Source organism: Nymphaea colorata, chromosome 10, assembly GCF_008831285.2.
Source record: "Nymphaea colorata isolate Beijing-Zhang1983 chromosome 10, ASM883128v2, whole genome shotgun sequence".
NCBI lineage: Eukaryota > Viridiplantae > Streptophyta > Magnoliopsida > Nymphaeales > Nymphaeaceae > Nymphaea > Nymphaea colorata.
In genome coordinates this window covers 20,679,334-20,695,871 of record NC_045147.1, presented here as the reverse complement: position 1 = coordinate 20,695,871, position 16,538 = coordinate 20,679,334, and the positions used below count along the sequence as shown (strand labels likewise).

General features: G+C 37.9%; 2 protein-coding genes across 2 annotated transcripts; one reads left to right on the top strand and one right to left on the bottom strand.

The window, feature by feature from the left end:
- The first annotated feature begins 7,330 nt into the window (after positions 1 to 7,330).
- On the top strand, positions 7,331 to 8,944 carry LOC116262886 (pentatricopeptide repeat-containing protein At1g31790-like). The gene is made up of 2 exons (XM_031642417.2): positions 7,331 to 7,461; positions 7,599 to 8,944. The coding sequence occupies exon 2, from the start codon at positions 7,673 to 7,675 to the stop codon at positions 8,825 to 8,827; it is 1,155 nt and encodes a 384-aa protein (XP_031498277.1). The 5' UTR covers positions 7,331 to 7,461; positions 7,599 to 7,672; the 3' UTR covers positions 8,828 to 8,944.
- Positions 8,945 to 9,356: 412 nt separating this feature from the next.
- LOC116262488 (uncharacterized) lies at positions 9,357 to 16,303 on the bottom strand. Its single transcript, XM_031641918.2, has 7 exons — positions 15,768 to 16,303; positions 15,488 to 15,686; positions 14,501 to 14,574; positions 12,505 to 12,654; positions 12,036 to 12,321; positions 10,382 to 10,615; positions 9,357 to 9,934 (listed from the first exon to the last, which is right to left on the bottom strand). Exons 2-7 carry the CDS (start codon positions 15,632 to 15,634, stop codon positions 9,566 to 9,568), a joined length of 1,260 nt encoding a protein of 419 aa, XP_031497778.1. The 5' UTR covers positions 15,635 to 15,686; positions 15,768 to 16,303; the 3' UTR covers positions 9,357 to 9,565.
- Between the last annotated feature and the right edge of the window lie 235 nt (positions 16,304 to 16,538).

Genomic DNA, 16,538 nt, shown 5'->3' with positions numbered 1-16,538 from the left:
TTCCTTTCCTTCGAATCAACCTTGCTCATCCTTTTCCCATGCATGGAAAAGTTAATGCTCACGAGATTTCGTCAATTCGCCCACTCCCGCTTTTGTGGTAATCTCTGTTTCCATTAAAAATATATTTATAATGATTCGGTCAATGGGCTTTAATTGCACAAACAAAATTTGAAGTTTTGAGGTGGAAATTATTATGAATGCTTCACATCTATGACGGTGATGATTTTCCCATATTCTAAGAAAATATGAAATGCCAATATAGGTTTCCTAAACATTTTCTCCCCACTAAAATTTCATATGTTTGGCTTGGTGCTTGTAATTTTTCTATTTTCGAGAATTCAGATGAATAATTTTTTAATGTCTGAATCCACACCATTTGCATTCTTAGGCTTCATTTGACCTTAAAGGCGTTTTTCTTTTTTATGTTTTGTAATGAGATTTGATATGCTCAGGAATGAATGAGATCACCTATGATTTCTGTTCCGAGAAAGAATTCATTTTCCCACAAAAAAGGTAGGAAAACTGACCAATTTTCTTCCAATTTAAGTTCAATAAGGAGCATTTCATAATGTTTTTTTTTTTCAATCTTTAAGACAAATTCATCAAACACTGGGTTGATATTGTTATTCTCAAACACGTTTAGGCCATGGTTTTAAATATGGATAATGATTTAGAGATTGTGGCAACAAAGTGAAGAAAATTTGTCCCATCGATGAGGAGCCTTTGCACATAATTAATAACTGCAACAAGAAATCACCTGCAGCTTCCGTATGTTCATGTTCAAATGACGATGACAATTAAGTACCAGACTTTTTGTATCAAGACATCACGATAACGCATTGGGAAATTACACGATCGATGCGTTCCCATCAGTTGGAACCCTCAAAAGAAAACAGTGGTTGGCAAAAGGACAAACTTTTCAAACAAGGGTTGGAAAGTCTTTCACATAATTATTTTTCGACAAGTGAACGCTTGAACGTTAGTAGACAGCAGGGGCGGAGCAAGACGGTCCTGCATGCGCCATGGCTCCACCTTAAAATAAAAAATTACATGTAAATTTTAGAAAATTTTATTTGTCTTATTACAAAAATTTTGAAAAATGATATTTCGATCCGTATTAAAATTTAAAAACTTTAATTCGGCCTCCTTCACAAAAACTTGATGGACAGAATCTGCCTCATAATGTCTTGAAAGCCACTAAACTACCAACAAGATAGAGAATATGCCTTTACAATGTGCCCAAAAGATTTTGTTTCCTTCCCAAACAGGACAACGAGGATCTAGAGAAGGTGTGGCTGTGGATGGTCAATGTCTGGATAAAACAAGATAAAACATTTTTTCTCCAGAAAAGGAAAAAAAAAAGTACACTTAAAATAAATTGAGACCCGCTTACCCAGTCATTGTGGTGTGGAGTGTAATACCAATCCTCTTCCATGGCAGTACTCTCTCTCTCTCTCTGACATCTAACGAAGAACTTTTTATAACTTAATCAACATAATATTAAGCGTGAGATTTTATTTAGGTTCTTCAACTTGACGCCATCTAGATTCCTCTTATCGACCAATTTTATTCAGGGACTTCAACTTGAGATCATTCACATTTCCCTCGCATCAACTGCTTGTCATCTAGTTTGGTCGTACGGTTGTCGTCGCATTTAACAATTCATTTTAAGAATTTTTCATTGTTACGCTAAAGAATTTTGCTTGTCATTGTTGAATTAAGAAAAAGATGCGAAACATGAATGAAGTTAAAAGTTGGCAGCCCTTATTTATTTGAAACTCTTTAATATTGGCAAATGCCCGGTTGAAGAGCATTAGTACTTGAAAATTTTAGACTTTAAAGGAGCACTAGAAACAAGGTGTAAGTGTTTCGTGAATCTACTTAACAATTAAGGCAAATTCATGAAACACTCGAACAATTGTCTTATGAATCTATCTTGATTTTGAAGTAGATTCATATATTCTTACCGGCATTAACATATAAATGACAAAATGACCACGAGGGATCAATGTATACATGAGCAATTTATGTGGATTTGTGTAGGCAATCACGAACACAATCATTCCCCTGCCTCCACTCCTCATGAGAAAAACACACACGCTCTTTTTTCATGCCGTGCAGTTATATGAGAGTGAACTGCATAAAATGCAAAACATGCATATAAGAAGATGATCTGAGAGGGCTCCACTTAACTGGTCTAAGAGAAGCTGCTTGTCTCAAAATCGTCAGCCCCTCCATGGTAATGATTCAAATGTTTGAGTGGTTGCTATGTGTCAAGGGCTCCTGATCGACATATGGAATATCACATCCAACATTCACGGCTGACAATGAAATTCCTTCGAGCACTGTTACTAGATCACACTGTAACCTGAAAAAATAAAAAAATCTCTGATGTTGGTGTGCCCAAGCAAGAGAAAAATGTATATCTTGAGAAAAAAATTCTCAAACTTCTGATTCAGGTACAGGTTCTTCCCTTTGCAGATCTCAATATAGAAAAAGAAAATGCTAATATGAAGCAAAGAAGCATAATTATCTTGAAGTAAGCAGTAATCAACATATAAACATGTGAAATAAGAGTACCAAGATGCTAAATGCATCAAATTCTTGATTTTTAATCCCAAAAATGTGATAATCAAGGCTTTTAAGAAACTTATTCACATTGTTTGCGCTAGGCAGGCCTCCTCTTAAAGGAACCATTGCCTTGTTTTCATTAATACTACATTTCATAGTATTGTTATTTCATGCATATATGAATGCGGCAGTCAATTATGTTGGTAGATCTAACACTGTGACAAGTTCACACATCTTATGCATTCAAATTCTTAGGTACATTTTTCCCAACAACCGACAGATGCCTTGTCCTTTTGGACCTGTGCTCCAATGGCTATCTCCACTGTTCTTTTATTTTTTTTTTAATGCATACCCAACTCATCATAGCTGTGACTGTGAGTCTCTCTGCTCGTGGAAAACGTGAGGTCATCATGTAGGTCACTTGATGTGACACCCATTCCCAGGGAAACATTTTATATTAACTTACTAACTTTTGAAGGATCTCACATCCTCTTCATCGCCCACCGTATGTTGCACGCCGCCGGAGCCAGCCGCCGGAAAAAATGTTTTACTTTGTTCAGATTAATCTATTGAATGTTTTACATAATTGAATTCGTGTTAGAATCCGAATGAATAAATATCGTATGTGAATTTGGCTTTTATATTTCGAATTTAACTAGAATCCGACTATATATTCACATCTGAATCTGAATGCTACTTTTAAACGTACAACCAAATTTGGAACTGCATAATATATGATTTTTAAACCGTATGAATATTGGCTATAAGACGTTTATTTAAAACGGAATTTGAATTTTGAATCCAATTTAGTATTTATTTAAAACAGAATATTAATAGTAATTAATCCGATCAAGTGTGAATTCTTACATTCAAATCCTATTCGATTTGTTAACCAAATGTCATTTTTTCCTATACCGGACGTTTTTGAACCGGCGGATATCGCAATGCAAATTCCGTCTCCTTTACGCTGAAACAAGGGGCGGCATTAATTCTTCTGATCATATAATAAGTAGCACATGCTTCTCAGGGAAAACCTCTTACCCAATTCCATTCTATGCAATATCTTTCCAGCAACGCACTGGAATTGCAGGAAAAGAATTTATTGTCGAATGGGTTGTAGGAATTCCACCTACTTGAGCGGTCCTTGACTCGATCTTGAAGAAACAAATTTGTTTTCTGTTTCACTACGGGAAACCATGTTCTTCAATGCAGAACTTGTTTATTTCCTGTTCTTCAATGGGAATCTCCGTTTATTTCTTCTTTAATGCATAGCCAAACTCATCGCAGTTGTGAGTCGCCCTGCTCGTGAAAAACGTGAGCTCATCTCGATCCGATAACTTTCCGCGTCAGAGAAAAAAGGAGACATTTAAATCTACCTACTAAATTTTGTTATTGTTTCGCGGCCTCTCCGGCGACCACCGACCACATGCCGAGACTGCCGACGACCACAGATCGGGAAAAATTCGGCGGTCTTTCTTTATTCCGTCTGCTGAAACACGAGGTCGCCATTAAATCCTTTCATGTCAGAAGTAGCACACGTTTCTCAATAGAAATTTGCCACCCAGATCTTTACAGAGAATGACTTTCCAGCAATGCACTGGGTTGCAGGGAGAAAATTTATTGTCAGTGGGTTGTAGGAGTACGACCGGAATAGATTCCTTCCCTCCATCGTGAGGACACCAAATTTCTTTTTTTGTTTCCCTGTGAAACACGAGGCACCGGTGTACTTCACAGTAGATTGTGTTGAATGTTAGGTGCACTTGGTTCTGAAGGAAACGGATCAGAGAATTCTCTTATATGTCGTTGTTTGCTATATTGAATCCTGATTTATTAAAAAGGTTTGATGGCATGAAATTTTCTTTTGTAGAAACGTTTCATGTGTTGACAACATCTGAAGATTTTTATGAACAATAATTTCTGCAACAGACAATCCCCAAACCCCAGTTCAAGCACAAACACCATCTGTATGAGACAAGCAAGAACCGAAGAGACAATCAAGAACCGAAGAGACAATCAACTTCGCAGCATCCCTTCTGGGATTCGTGGAGATTATCTTCCTCATTTCAGTCAGTTTGAGACCTTAAGCTATGGCAGCAGGAACACAATCTTGTTACTATGGGTAGAATATCAAAGATCGAACGTTGTCAGCCTAGTTGATCTTGAAAATTGACATTTATGAACCAAACTAGCCTACTTGGTCTCAAACTGGATCACACTAAATACGCATTTAGCAAGATAGTTCAATCTTGACCTATTTAGGTTCATCCCTCATTTCACCCTACTACAAATGGTTGGTGAACTTTAGCTTTTTGCAAGTAATGCTGGACACCGGGTTGGACCGCGGGTGAGTGCTTGGTACTTGACCAGACTGGGCCCATGCCCAAAAAAAAGGTACCGGGCCAGCCCAGTTCCTTATCGGGCCGGTCAAGTTGGGCCCCATAAGCCCAGGTGGGCCCAATATTTTTTTATATTTTTTAATTAATTTGTACATATATATATAATAGTTTATTATGATTAATTACATTTATATATTATTTTATAATAAAAATATACTTTTTTAATGTAATCAAGCTCGGCCCAGGCTAGGCTTGGGCTCAAGTTTGAAAAGTCGAACTGGGCCCAAGCCTAGGTTTCGAGTGTCAGGCCGGCCCGAGCTTGGCTCCTTATCAGGCTCTAATTTTCAACCCTCTATATGCCGACTAAACAAATAGGTATAAGCTTACTACTCTCGTTTCCCAAACCAACCACATCTTGTTTGAATGTGGGAATATTGAAATTTTAGAGGCTGTTGAACAACAGTAACAAGATGTTAATGTTCCATGTACCTGACCATGCAGTGGAACCCACATAAATCGAGCAAAATGCATGAATTTTCCCGCAAAATACACTGATTTATTTTTTGATAGACACTTTTGATAGATTGGAGTAGATTCAAGGTGCATTAGAACCTATGTTTCATGAATGTCTTTCAATTTTTCAATCAAATTCATGAAACACTCACAAAGTATTTCTACCGCCAAACGACACTTAAAAAAAAAACAAAGTATAAACTCAAATTATGCAATCGATACACGTCGATGTAGAGTTATTCAAATGCATGTTGGCCCTGTACCACCTGCCCACTTGTTTTCAATGTTTGGAATGGCCTTAAAACAAGGAGCGAAGAGCGAAGGCATGCAACTCGCTGCAATTATATGCGCCTAATGGAAATCTTACAAATATAAAAGAATAGAAACGCCATTGTCATGCTGCGATCATGTTTTGAGAGTGAACTAAGATGCAAAGAAAGCTGTTGAAACAAGGATAAGGGTTTTTAAATACGCAACATGTATGCCTACTCTGAATCGACGCAACGTTGTGTCTGTATGTTTCTAACTTGAACAACTTAAGGGCGTAAAAGGGAGGAAGAAAAGGATGTCGTATTTAACAATTAGGATGTATCTTCAACGTTCTTTAAAATAATGCATATGATCATAAAAAAAATGGTCGATAGTTGCATATTGCTAAAAATTAAAAGTGTCGTTGAAAGCACCATAAGCATTTTTTAAAAGTGACATAAACTATTCATGCATGCATTACAAACAGTTATTAGTGTTTTTGTGATGACTGTTTTTTTAGCAACAAATTTCTAATTTTTAGTAATCTGACAATATCTGGTATCCAAAAAAAGTCAATACTGTTGAATGTTGCGTTACCATAATTTAAAATTTTATTGCTAAAAGACTCATAAATAGTCATTAAAGCCCACTATAAACAGTTATTATGACATAAACAGTTGCTAGCGCCAATGCAATGATTTTTTATGTAATAAAATTTTAATCATCTGATAACACAAATATATATATATATATATATATATATATATAAACAAGGGACCATATCAAACGGTTGAAAAATGTCACGAGGCATATTATATATATATATATATATATATGATATAATATAATATAATATAATATGCAAACTAAGTCACAATCCGTCACAATAAGTTCACTTAATTAATAATTAATGATATAAAACTTGGGTGTGCATCAGCAATATCACATCAGTCTGAATCAGCTTTTAAAGTGACTTTTCCGCTTAAAAAGTTAAGAATAAATATATGGAGTTATTTTATTAAAAGGGGCCCAATTATACAATTCTAACAGTTGAGGCCACCTGGTAGCGGACGTGGGAAGGCCCACCTTTCCTGGTGTCGGTTGCCCCTCACGTATTATAATTTCTCAATGGGTTTCGTACTTTTACAAAACTGCTACCAAAAGTAGGTTCGAGAGACTCTGCTCACGCAAACAACTTACAATCTTTTCACCCAGTTTGAGAAAAAGATGATGCAGTTATTGAAGCCTTTCCATAATCAAACATGTAGAGATCAACAGTTAGTGTTTGCATCAGTTTGAGTTGGCACCAAAACATTCGGGTTTAAAAGTAGCCGTAAAGTTGGGATTTTTTTTTTGTATTAAATGAGCTGAATTATGGTTTCAAATTTTTTATTAAGATCGAAATATATTTTTTTATATAAGATAAGTAATTATTTTTTAATATTTACATGTACACGTACATATCGAAAATAAATCAAAGATGTTTGTCGCATTGGAGTTCGTTCAAGCAAAATTTGAACTTGCAACAGTATCAATCTACTATCATTCCATAAACATGTTCCAAAAGGTTTATGAATCTGACTTAAGTTACCACGTCAGTCAAGATTATGTAGTGTGGTAGAACAATGCTTTGTTTTTATTATGAGATTGCTTTTATGAATAAAGGAAGCAGTGCACCGGCGTCAATAGTGGCATGATGATGTAAAGCCAGGATGTTTGCCCTCGAGTTTTACACTGTAAAGAGAATCATAAGGAAGAGGATCGCCGAAAAGAAGAATTGACAAAGGGACCTGTGAGTTCCGTTTCTTCGTTACTTTTGAGCGTTAATCTTTGGGAAATGCTTCCTGAACAGAAAATCTAATTCAAACGCCTGATTTTCGTCATCTTTTATTTTGTTTCAACGTTGACAAACATCTATTTTCTCTGCAGTTAGATTTGCCAAGAAAAATTTTAGAAAACCATAAAGATCTTGGAGAGAGAGAGAGAGGGTGTTTCCATTTGAAATGGCGATTTCGACGAGCCAGCATCTCATCTACAAAGCCAACCCAGGCGTCCCTCTTCTTCGATCACCACAGCATCGCCACCACAGAGTCAAAACCAACCTCAAAAGACCACCGCCATCGCCGCACTTGCAGGTCTCAACCGCCTCTGCGTCGGACATTCTGCGTCTCGTGGACAGCCTCCACCTCCCCATGAACTCAGACATCTACTCCTCTCTCCTGCACGAGTGCACCCAATGCAAATCCTTACTCGATGGCGCGGAGGTTCACGCCCACATAAACCGCACCTTCTTCGAGCCAGGAATCAGGCTGGCTAACCGGTTGATCGTGATGTACTTGGCCTGCGGCTGCTTCGATGACGCGTTGCAGGTGTTCGACGAAATGCGGACCCGAGATTGCCTCTCGTGGGCAGCCATCATACTGGGGAGCATCGAAAGCAATAGGTGCGAACAGGCAATTAGTTTCTTCATCCAAATGCAAGAGCAAGGCGTAGTGCCAAACGAGTTGATTCTTGTTGGCATGTTTAGAGCTTGTCGATCGGTCAGGAGATGTGGATTCAGGCTTGGCCGGCAGGTTCATGGTCTGGCATTGAAGATGGGAATGACAAAGGATCCATTCGTCGCGAGCGAGCTCGTCAATTTGTATGGAAAGAATGGGTTTTTGGAGAACCTGTACAGATTGTTCAATGACGCTCTGCGAAGAGATATTGTGCTATATACTGGAATGATGGCGTGCTATAACAGAGAATCACATTTCACTGAGGCGATTAGAACTTTCAGTGAGATGAGAAAATCCGGGAAGAGAGTAAACCATTTCACCTTTTCCAGTGTTCTCCGGGCCTGTGCCGGAAACATCGATAGCCGGACAGGGATGCAAGTGCATGCAGGGGCTGTTAAAGCTGGGGTTGATCAGAACGTGTTCGTTGGAACAAGCATGATCAACATGTATGGAAAGTGTGGGCTATTGAACGAAGCTCACCAAGTGTTTGCGGGTATGGCCGACAAGAACGCCGCTTGTTGGAACGCCATGCTTGGTGCGTACCTCCAACGTGAAGGCTGCTGCTGCGAAGCGCTCAAGTTATTGCATGAAATGAAGGCTAGAGGTGTGAAACCACTGCAGCCAATTGTAGACAAAATTGTAACATTTTGTGGGAGTTAGAGAAATCAATACTCTTTAGACGATAAAACATCAAGATTGCTGTGATTGTGCATATACTTTGAAGATTGTAAAGATTCTGCCCGTATTAATAGATATCAGACGTATACTTTGCTTTCTTGTGTAATGTAATTCAATCAACGCCTGCAAATATTTTTCAGTAAGATAGCCACATTAGTATTTGACTTTTAAATCAGTTTTGAAATCTACCAATGGCAAATAAGAATGATCTAATCAACAAACTTGAGGTCGACTTATAAGTCCTTATTGGTTTAGGTTAGCTCAAGTTGGAAGCAACCGTATAAAGCATCGCAAGCACAAATACCAACTGGATCACACGCGATTAGAACATATTTGCCGGTCAAAAGATTTGTGTAGAAATGCTGCGTAACACTTCAAGTACTCTAACAGGAATGTGTTTTTGCTCAGTTTTCCGAAGCAACATAGTGTTTCAAGCAGGTTCGAGTGTATTTTCCGTGTGTTCTATCTATTTCTGGATAGAGAGAGAGAGAGAGAGAGAGAGAGAGAGACGTTAAGAATCAAATAATGAGCAAATGCTAGATACAACGACGCTAGACAAGAAAAAAAAGAAAAGTATACAATCTCAGGCATAACGGAGACGGAACAAAAGAAAGCAACAACACTGAGTTCACTTCTGTCATCCTGTACATTTCTGCATTGCCTGAGACATGACATTCATATATCCAAAACGAGCCCGTCAAATACCAGCCTCCAATAGTGTTACCGTTGATCAGAATCTTCGACTGCAGGCACCTCTGAAGGGAAGCTAGTCAAGTCCAGATCTATGAGTGCAAGATCATAAGGCTCGACATACGAACTTGAAGAGTCTAGTAGTGACAACGATTTCACTGTTTCTGGATCTATTGATTTCTTCTGAGTGGCAGCAAGTTCTTCAGGGGTATCAGCCTCAGAGGAGGAAATGCTGCAAAGCTGTATGTCATCAATTTTATTGTTACCAAAAATATTTTTATTCCTCCTTACAGCGTCCATCTCGTGGCCCGTTGGCACAAATGTGCGTGAGCGGTACTTAGTTGCTCCTTCATCGCCTTCATTCTTGTAAAGCACATAATCGTGATATGTAGGTGCAAACTGGAAGGACAAACCAAGAAGAGCTCAAAGTTCTAGCTTAAACTAGTTTTACCAAAAGATCCAAAACTGGTAGTCAAAGTAGACTATAAAACTCGTCCATCAAGACTCCAACCGAGAATCCTAGGATAAAAAATCACACAAATATAAAGAACAAAGTGTACCCAATCTGTCCACATGCTGGTGAAAATAACCACTTAGCTAGGAAGAGCATATTTTTTATGCTCTTCATTCAAGCGAAGGAATGTGATTCTTCAAATTGGCTAACAAAATGGATGGATCGAACATTGACAGGTCAGAAACTTAGAAATAAGTGCCATAACAATATTAAAGTATACCACAGTGCTTTAGCTCATCCTTATAGGAGTGCAGCAGCAATTAACAGAATGCCACATACAAAAATAGCTCGTTTGCAACAGCCACGAGATGCAAGGCAAGGAAAAAACTAACCTGATGGACCGTGTCATGATAGAAATCATTAACCTTCAAGGCATGAGTCAAGTTTGTAGTTAGTCCACCTGAAGCACCAATATTTGCACCAGCATATTCTTTATAAGGAAATGCATAGAGGTGCCCCACTGCAGCAACAAGCATCTCAACACAGATGAGGAAATTTTGAAAATCAGCAGCTTCTTCAGCAGTCTTTATGAAACGAGACTTGGCAGCTAGAAAGACCATAACACCCTGAAAGCAAGACATGCCAACACGTTCTTAGTTACAATTGTTCAAACTAAACGTTTTCCAAGTAGTCATACTCTTTATAAAGAGATGAAAGTTTACTTCAGATTTGTAACTATTTCAAGATTAAGTCAAACACCATTGCTGAAACAATTACAGAAGGAATTTTTTTTGCCAGAACAACTCAGCAGATCTAGGATTACAATCGAACATATGTATCTTATTGCCCCCAAATAAAAAGCCAACTTGGATGCACTTTTGTGTCCGTTGCTCCCAGCTTATCAAGAATCCATGGTGTTACTGACTGCAGTAATGCACTCTATATAGTCAAAAGTATTGGGAAGGCCTAGGAAATGGACTTTCAAAAAGGACTAGATATAACAACTCGACCCACTCCTGGGCTCGGGCCCTTGGTTCGGCAGATCCCAACCTGCCTCCTAGCAGTTTTGGATCCAACCTCAAAAAGGCTAGGAACCAGGACAATCATCTCATTAATGGTCTCCCTTTATAAGCCCTTGAAGATCCTTCACAATCTTCAATACAGGACTAAACTTCGGGGGTGTTACACTAAGTGGGGCAAGGCAGGCCAAAAGGAAAGAGAATAAAAACAAAGAAGAGTAAAGTTAGGAAACAGAAGAAGAAAAAGAGAAAGGAAAACCTTTCTACATTTGGTGCCTAGACACTACAGCTTGATAAAAAAGTGGCTAACCAGGGCCTAGGCACACTTTTGACCCCATAGAATGTATTAGATATAATGTGATATTTCAGCGTATGTATATTTGTTTTAAAATGAATAGCCTGGTTGAGAAAGCAAGTTAGACAAACTTTTACTTTCTAGTACAGGAGAAAGATACTCGATGACTCTTATCATAGAACTGTTATACTCTGCCTTCAGGCTAGTGTAACTTCCAGTTTCACTCGTGGTTCCAAGACCACTTTTCATGCCCCATCTTTTGGTTACGAACACTGAACAGCTAATTGAAATGGAGCATGTTCAAACTTCAAACGTACAGGATACAACACTGATGGACGGAGAGAGACAAAGTTTTCCTTATCTTCATACCTATTTCTGTGCTTTCATTGGTCATGGAGAAAGGGACTAGCATGATTTTTTCCATGAATGTTCTAGTATGAGAATCATGGGAGCTTTGATCATCATGCTACTAAGAGAGTCATCGACATGTACACATATGCACACAAGAGAAGAGAGTGTGCTCAAATAGTAAAACTTCTCTCCTTGGACAATTTTGCAGCAATATATCTGTTTGGTATTTGGATATATCTAGCCAATATGAGTTCTTTCACAAGTAAAAAATTACCTATAAAGCCCAAAATGTGGATGACTTAAAGAAAAGTAACTGTAAAAACACCATGAATCAGTGAGAAAGTAAGGTAGCTCCTGAAACCAAACTTTTAGAGGAATTACCTGCCAATAGGTCAGGAAAACAACCGACTTGATCAAGATAAACTTTGGGACAGGGTTGAATGGCCGAAGTAGATCTCTACATGCCATGTAGAACAAAGCCAATGCATACAATGCCATTGAATAAGAGATTGTGTAAACAATTGTCAGGTACAGGTATGCTTGCTTTGCACCAAAATTTCCATCTTCATATTTTCCTCTAGCATAGAGCACAAAAGTAACTGTCACCAAGATAGGCTTAAGGATCACAAACTGCAGAGCACCTTGTTTGCACCTCCGAATAAAGCGGCTGCTTACGAGTGTCAAGCACATGCATGGAACAAAAAGAATAGCATTGTAAGACAATTCAATTCCAAGGATTTCACTCAGTTTCTGAAGGAAAAACAAAATTAAAAATGCAGTCATATTAGTTGTGAAAGAAACTGACAAGCCAAGAACAATAACCTATGATGTTCTCCAAGTAGATACACACCCATCAAGAGGTATGGCAGGAAAGCAGCATGTCATGAGACACCACGATGGTTTCAAAACTCTACCATTTAAACTCAATACAACAGCACCGGGGCCTCCCACCCATGCAAGGCAAAGTGAAAGGAAATTGTAAATGACCCATGCTTCATACCTGGAAGCACAGAAAATCCAGTTAGAATTCCAGAATGCATGTATAATATAAAGTATGTCATATAGCATACATGCTTAGAACATATACTTCAAATTATGCTAGTGATCAGTGAACTGATGGTATGATGATACAAGCACAAAATGTGATAAAGTTCACAAGGACCCAAAACAAGTACCAACTACAAACACAATTTGCAAAAGAAGAACCACATAACAGTTTTAAAAGACTGATTATTCTAGGACACTTATATAAATGCTGCTCTTAAGAATGATCATCATCAATATAGAATATCAAAAGAATCAAATGCCAAGACCATAGAATAGAACAGATGCTCCACTTCCACTGCTGCCTGAGTCAAATGTAGTCCTTCTCACTTCTCAGGCCTGCATTTGTTCTTCCTGTCCAAGGGATGCCAGGAACTGCAGATTCCATTCCTAGCATCATGTGGAACAAGGATCAACAACCTCCTCCTTAGGGACACAAAACCTCGAAGATTGGAAATATCAAATTCCCTTGAGAATCCTTATGCTTATCTTGAGAAGTCACAATTTCTCAAGAACATTGATTTTGCAGAAATCCCAATTTTGTGCTTATATAAGTTCACATATTGTCTTGTCAACAACCGTCCATACATTTCCTACTCACTTCCTACCACCTCAATCCTCTAGATTTATTTCCTGTTCCCAGTTTGGGTCTACAAAAGCACAGACAAATGCATGTCATTGAGATTCACAAGTGAACAGCAAAAAAAAAGAAAAAGAAAGGAGACATTATGATGGATTGTAGTTGAAACCACGTTCATATAAGAGTGGCAAGCACGATGAAATTTCACAAGTGGAAATCACCAACTCTTGCACTTTGATGGGATATGAAGGTCTGAAATTTTCTGCCAATAACCCAAACCGTAGATCATAGATATAAATATCGTTAACCCATTTGAATGGCTAGGTTCTTCTCACGTATTTTTCGGCAAAGCTGAAAATCTCAGGAAAAATTTGGCAACTTTTAGAAAAGAAAACATCCCAAAAAATAGGAAAAAGTAAAATAAAATCAAAAATAATAAAAAAACATGAAAATAACTACATAAAATGATAAAAAATGTTGTTTTAGCAATGATAGAAATAAAGATAAATAATTTAAGTTTTAAACTTTAAAGCAAAAAAATGTAAAAATATTGAGAAAAGCAATAAAACGTGAAAAAAAAGAAAAAAAAATCATTTGGATTTTTTTCACAAAAAACATGAAAAATATGTATTCGTTTTGTTCTCATCATTTTTTACATTTTTATCGTGTTTTTTTTTTTTTAAAAAACGTGTTTTCTGTGACTATTGTATAGATATAGTATAAGCAAAACATATTACCACCAAGTGGCCAAAGCATGTGCAATGGTGATGACAACCTCATTTCCAAAAATAAGGCCCTAATATGCGATCATTAAGATTTTGGATTTTACATATAACTACCATAACAAATGTTATTGACAAGTACAACATTAAGGACTAAAGGAAATATTAAAACCCCTAAACACAACTATGGAAAAATGGATATCTACTGAAGAAAATGGATATTCTACTGAAGAAAACAATCACAAATATCCACAGTCATATGAAAATTTTGACAACATTAGCTCATATATTCAACTACTCATGAATGCAATCTCAGCAGAAAATTCACCAATTAGCTCATGTAGTCAACTTCAGGAATGAAATCCCAGCAGAAAATTCATCAATTTGATGTGTTGACCTTCATCAACTTCACCATGACATAACAATTAGAAATACCATGCAGTTACAACAGTGCAATTCTCAACACAACATTAACAAAAAAAACAAAGGTATGCACTTACATTTCTCGAATTGAGTTAAAATAAATAGACTTGTCATTGCGCACAAGGGACATAAAGGACATCAATGCATAAACCTGTTGAAATAACAGTGAAATTATGAGATAAAGGCCATTATGTCAAAATCATGCAGCAAACAACAGTAAACTTCAGAAATGAATGAATAAAAAAACATGCTTTTCTTTTTAAACAACAAAAACGTAATCTGACTATCAGCAAAAGGGCTGCTTTCCCTTCAGCATTTATGCACTAGACAATTATAGAACACTCGAACCATTGATTCATTATCTCAACTAATAGTTTCTCAGATCATGTGGAGCAGCAGTATTAGGTGTAGTGTGCACATTGTCCATTTTTGTCTGTACACGTTGAAGATTATATCGATTACGTAAATGAAATGTTTGTCGTACTAACTACTAAGTATGTTCAGTATTGAATGCAAGATTTGCTCATCTTACAACAACCTAATACACATATCCCCGTGGCTCAAACAAGGGCACTTCTGAGCGGCTGGATGTTCACGGCCACATGCTAAATAGTAAATACCACAGAGAACCAGCGACGCTCAAAAAGTACTGTCATAACACGAAGCAGCAGAAGCAATCGCCTGGGGTTTCCAAAGCTACAACGAAAAATATGCCCAAGTCACGAGGCATACAGCAAGTAGCACATGCACTGGTGAAGGATAGAACATAACCAATTAATTTCAATGTTGGCGACCAATAGAAAGAGCGGCTTTCACTGTTTTCTCCACCTGTCGATTCTCCTCTCAATCATTTCCAGTTAAACGCGTGCTAGTCACTCGTTAAAAGAATAACAAAAATTTCTTGATTGTTCTTAGACTTCATGACAACCTCCATTTATCAGAATAAATGGCATGATTGATCAATTCAGAACAGAAAATAAAAGCATGGATGAAGGAAAGGAAGAACCATTGTCAATGCCGTGAACCCATTTAGATAAGGGGGAAAAGCAGCAGCGACAGCTTACCGGAACCATGAAGATGATGCGAACAATGTAACGTTGGTACGTAGGCTCTGTGTAATTCAACAGGTGTCTGTATATGTGCGAGACCGCCAATACAACTGCCCCAATCGCACAAGGAAACGCCACCAAAATGTAGTAAATCGGACCCATTTATAACCCTCTTAGTGGCAAATACCAAACAAATAATTGCCCCAGAGAAGTCCTAAAAAACGCCAACGCGCGTCTGAATCAACAAAAGAAACTTAATGCCAAAAAACTTAAAAAGACTAGGCTTAAAAGTCACCACAAAGATCGGGACTCCTCTATATCACATGCAATTCCTCTAGCAGCATTGCGTCGAAGAGAACGGCTTCCTCATAGCAAGCAAGTCGTTCGAATTATCAATAACAACCGAAAACCCCATCAATGAGCAACGAGATCATTCGAGATTCCAAAGAAGAAGAGAGGGAGAGGTTCGGCCATTCCACTGCCGATCCGATCTCATTTCTCCATCAATCGTGGACGCGTTAACTTGCTTAGTCCCCAGAAACGTCGAATCCAACAAGCCTCGGTACCTGAGAACGGGTTAAAGAAGGAGCCCTAGTCAAAAAACCCCAATTCGCGTCCGACAAACCCCTAACCCTAGTTTCAAGAAATCGACGGTTCTCAGCACAGCATCAAACGAAGTTTTCGAAGAAAGATCGGGAACTCTGGGAAAATGCTAATGGGATTCTTGCCCTTTTACGGAAGAGCGAGAAAATTGAATCAATTTTTAGAACGGAGAGAGAAACGGCAGCAAGAAAAAAAGTGAGGAAAGGGAATGGAACCTCGAAAAAGAGGACAATCGACAGCCACACTCTACCATAACCAGGGGAGTTGGGCTGGTACCCATATTCCAAATCTGCCCCTACACAGATTGATTATCTTCTATAGCGGCCTTCTTCCTCATTTCAATGAGTTGTCATAGATTCCCGTGAGCTGTTTTTAGCAAATGTGGATAAATAAAATAGTCGGTGGTTATCTGAAAATAAAATATAAGTTATTTACCTTAATTGAATACATTTTAAGTGATTGA

What these genes read in the sequence shown, in the direction of transcription:
- LOC116262886 (XM_031642417.2), top strand. Translation starts at nt 7,673, where the DNA reads ATGGCGATTTCGACGAGCCAGCATCTCATCTACAAAGCCAACCCAGGC.
- LOC116262488 (XM_031641918.2), bottom strand. Translation starts at nt 15,634, where the DNA reads ATGGGTCCGATTTACTACATTTTGGTGGCGTTTCCTTGTGCGATTGGG. An exon ending in GCATCATCTTCATGGTTCCG is followed by an intron (nt 14,575 to 15,487) that starts GTAAGCTGTCGC and finishes TTATTTCAACAG; the next exon opens with GTTTATGCATTGATGTCCTT. An exon ending in TTTTCCTGACCTATTGGCAG is followed by an intron (nt 10,616 to 12,035) that starts GTAATTCCTCTA and finishes TCTTGCTTTCAG; the next exon opens with GGTGTTATGGTCTTTCTAGC.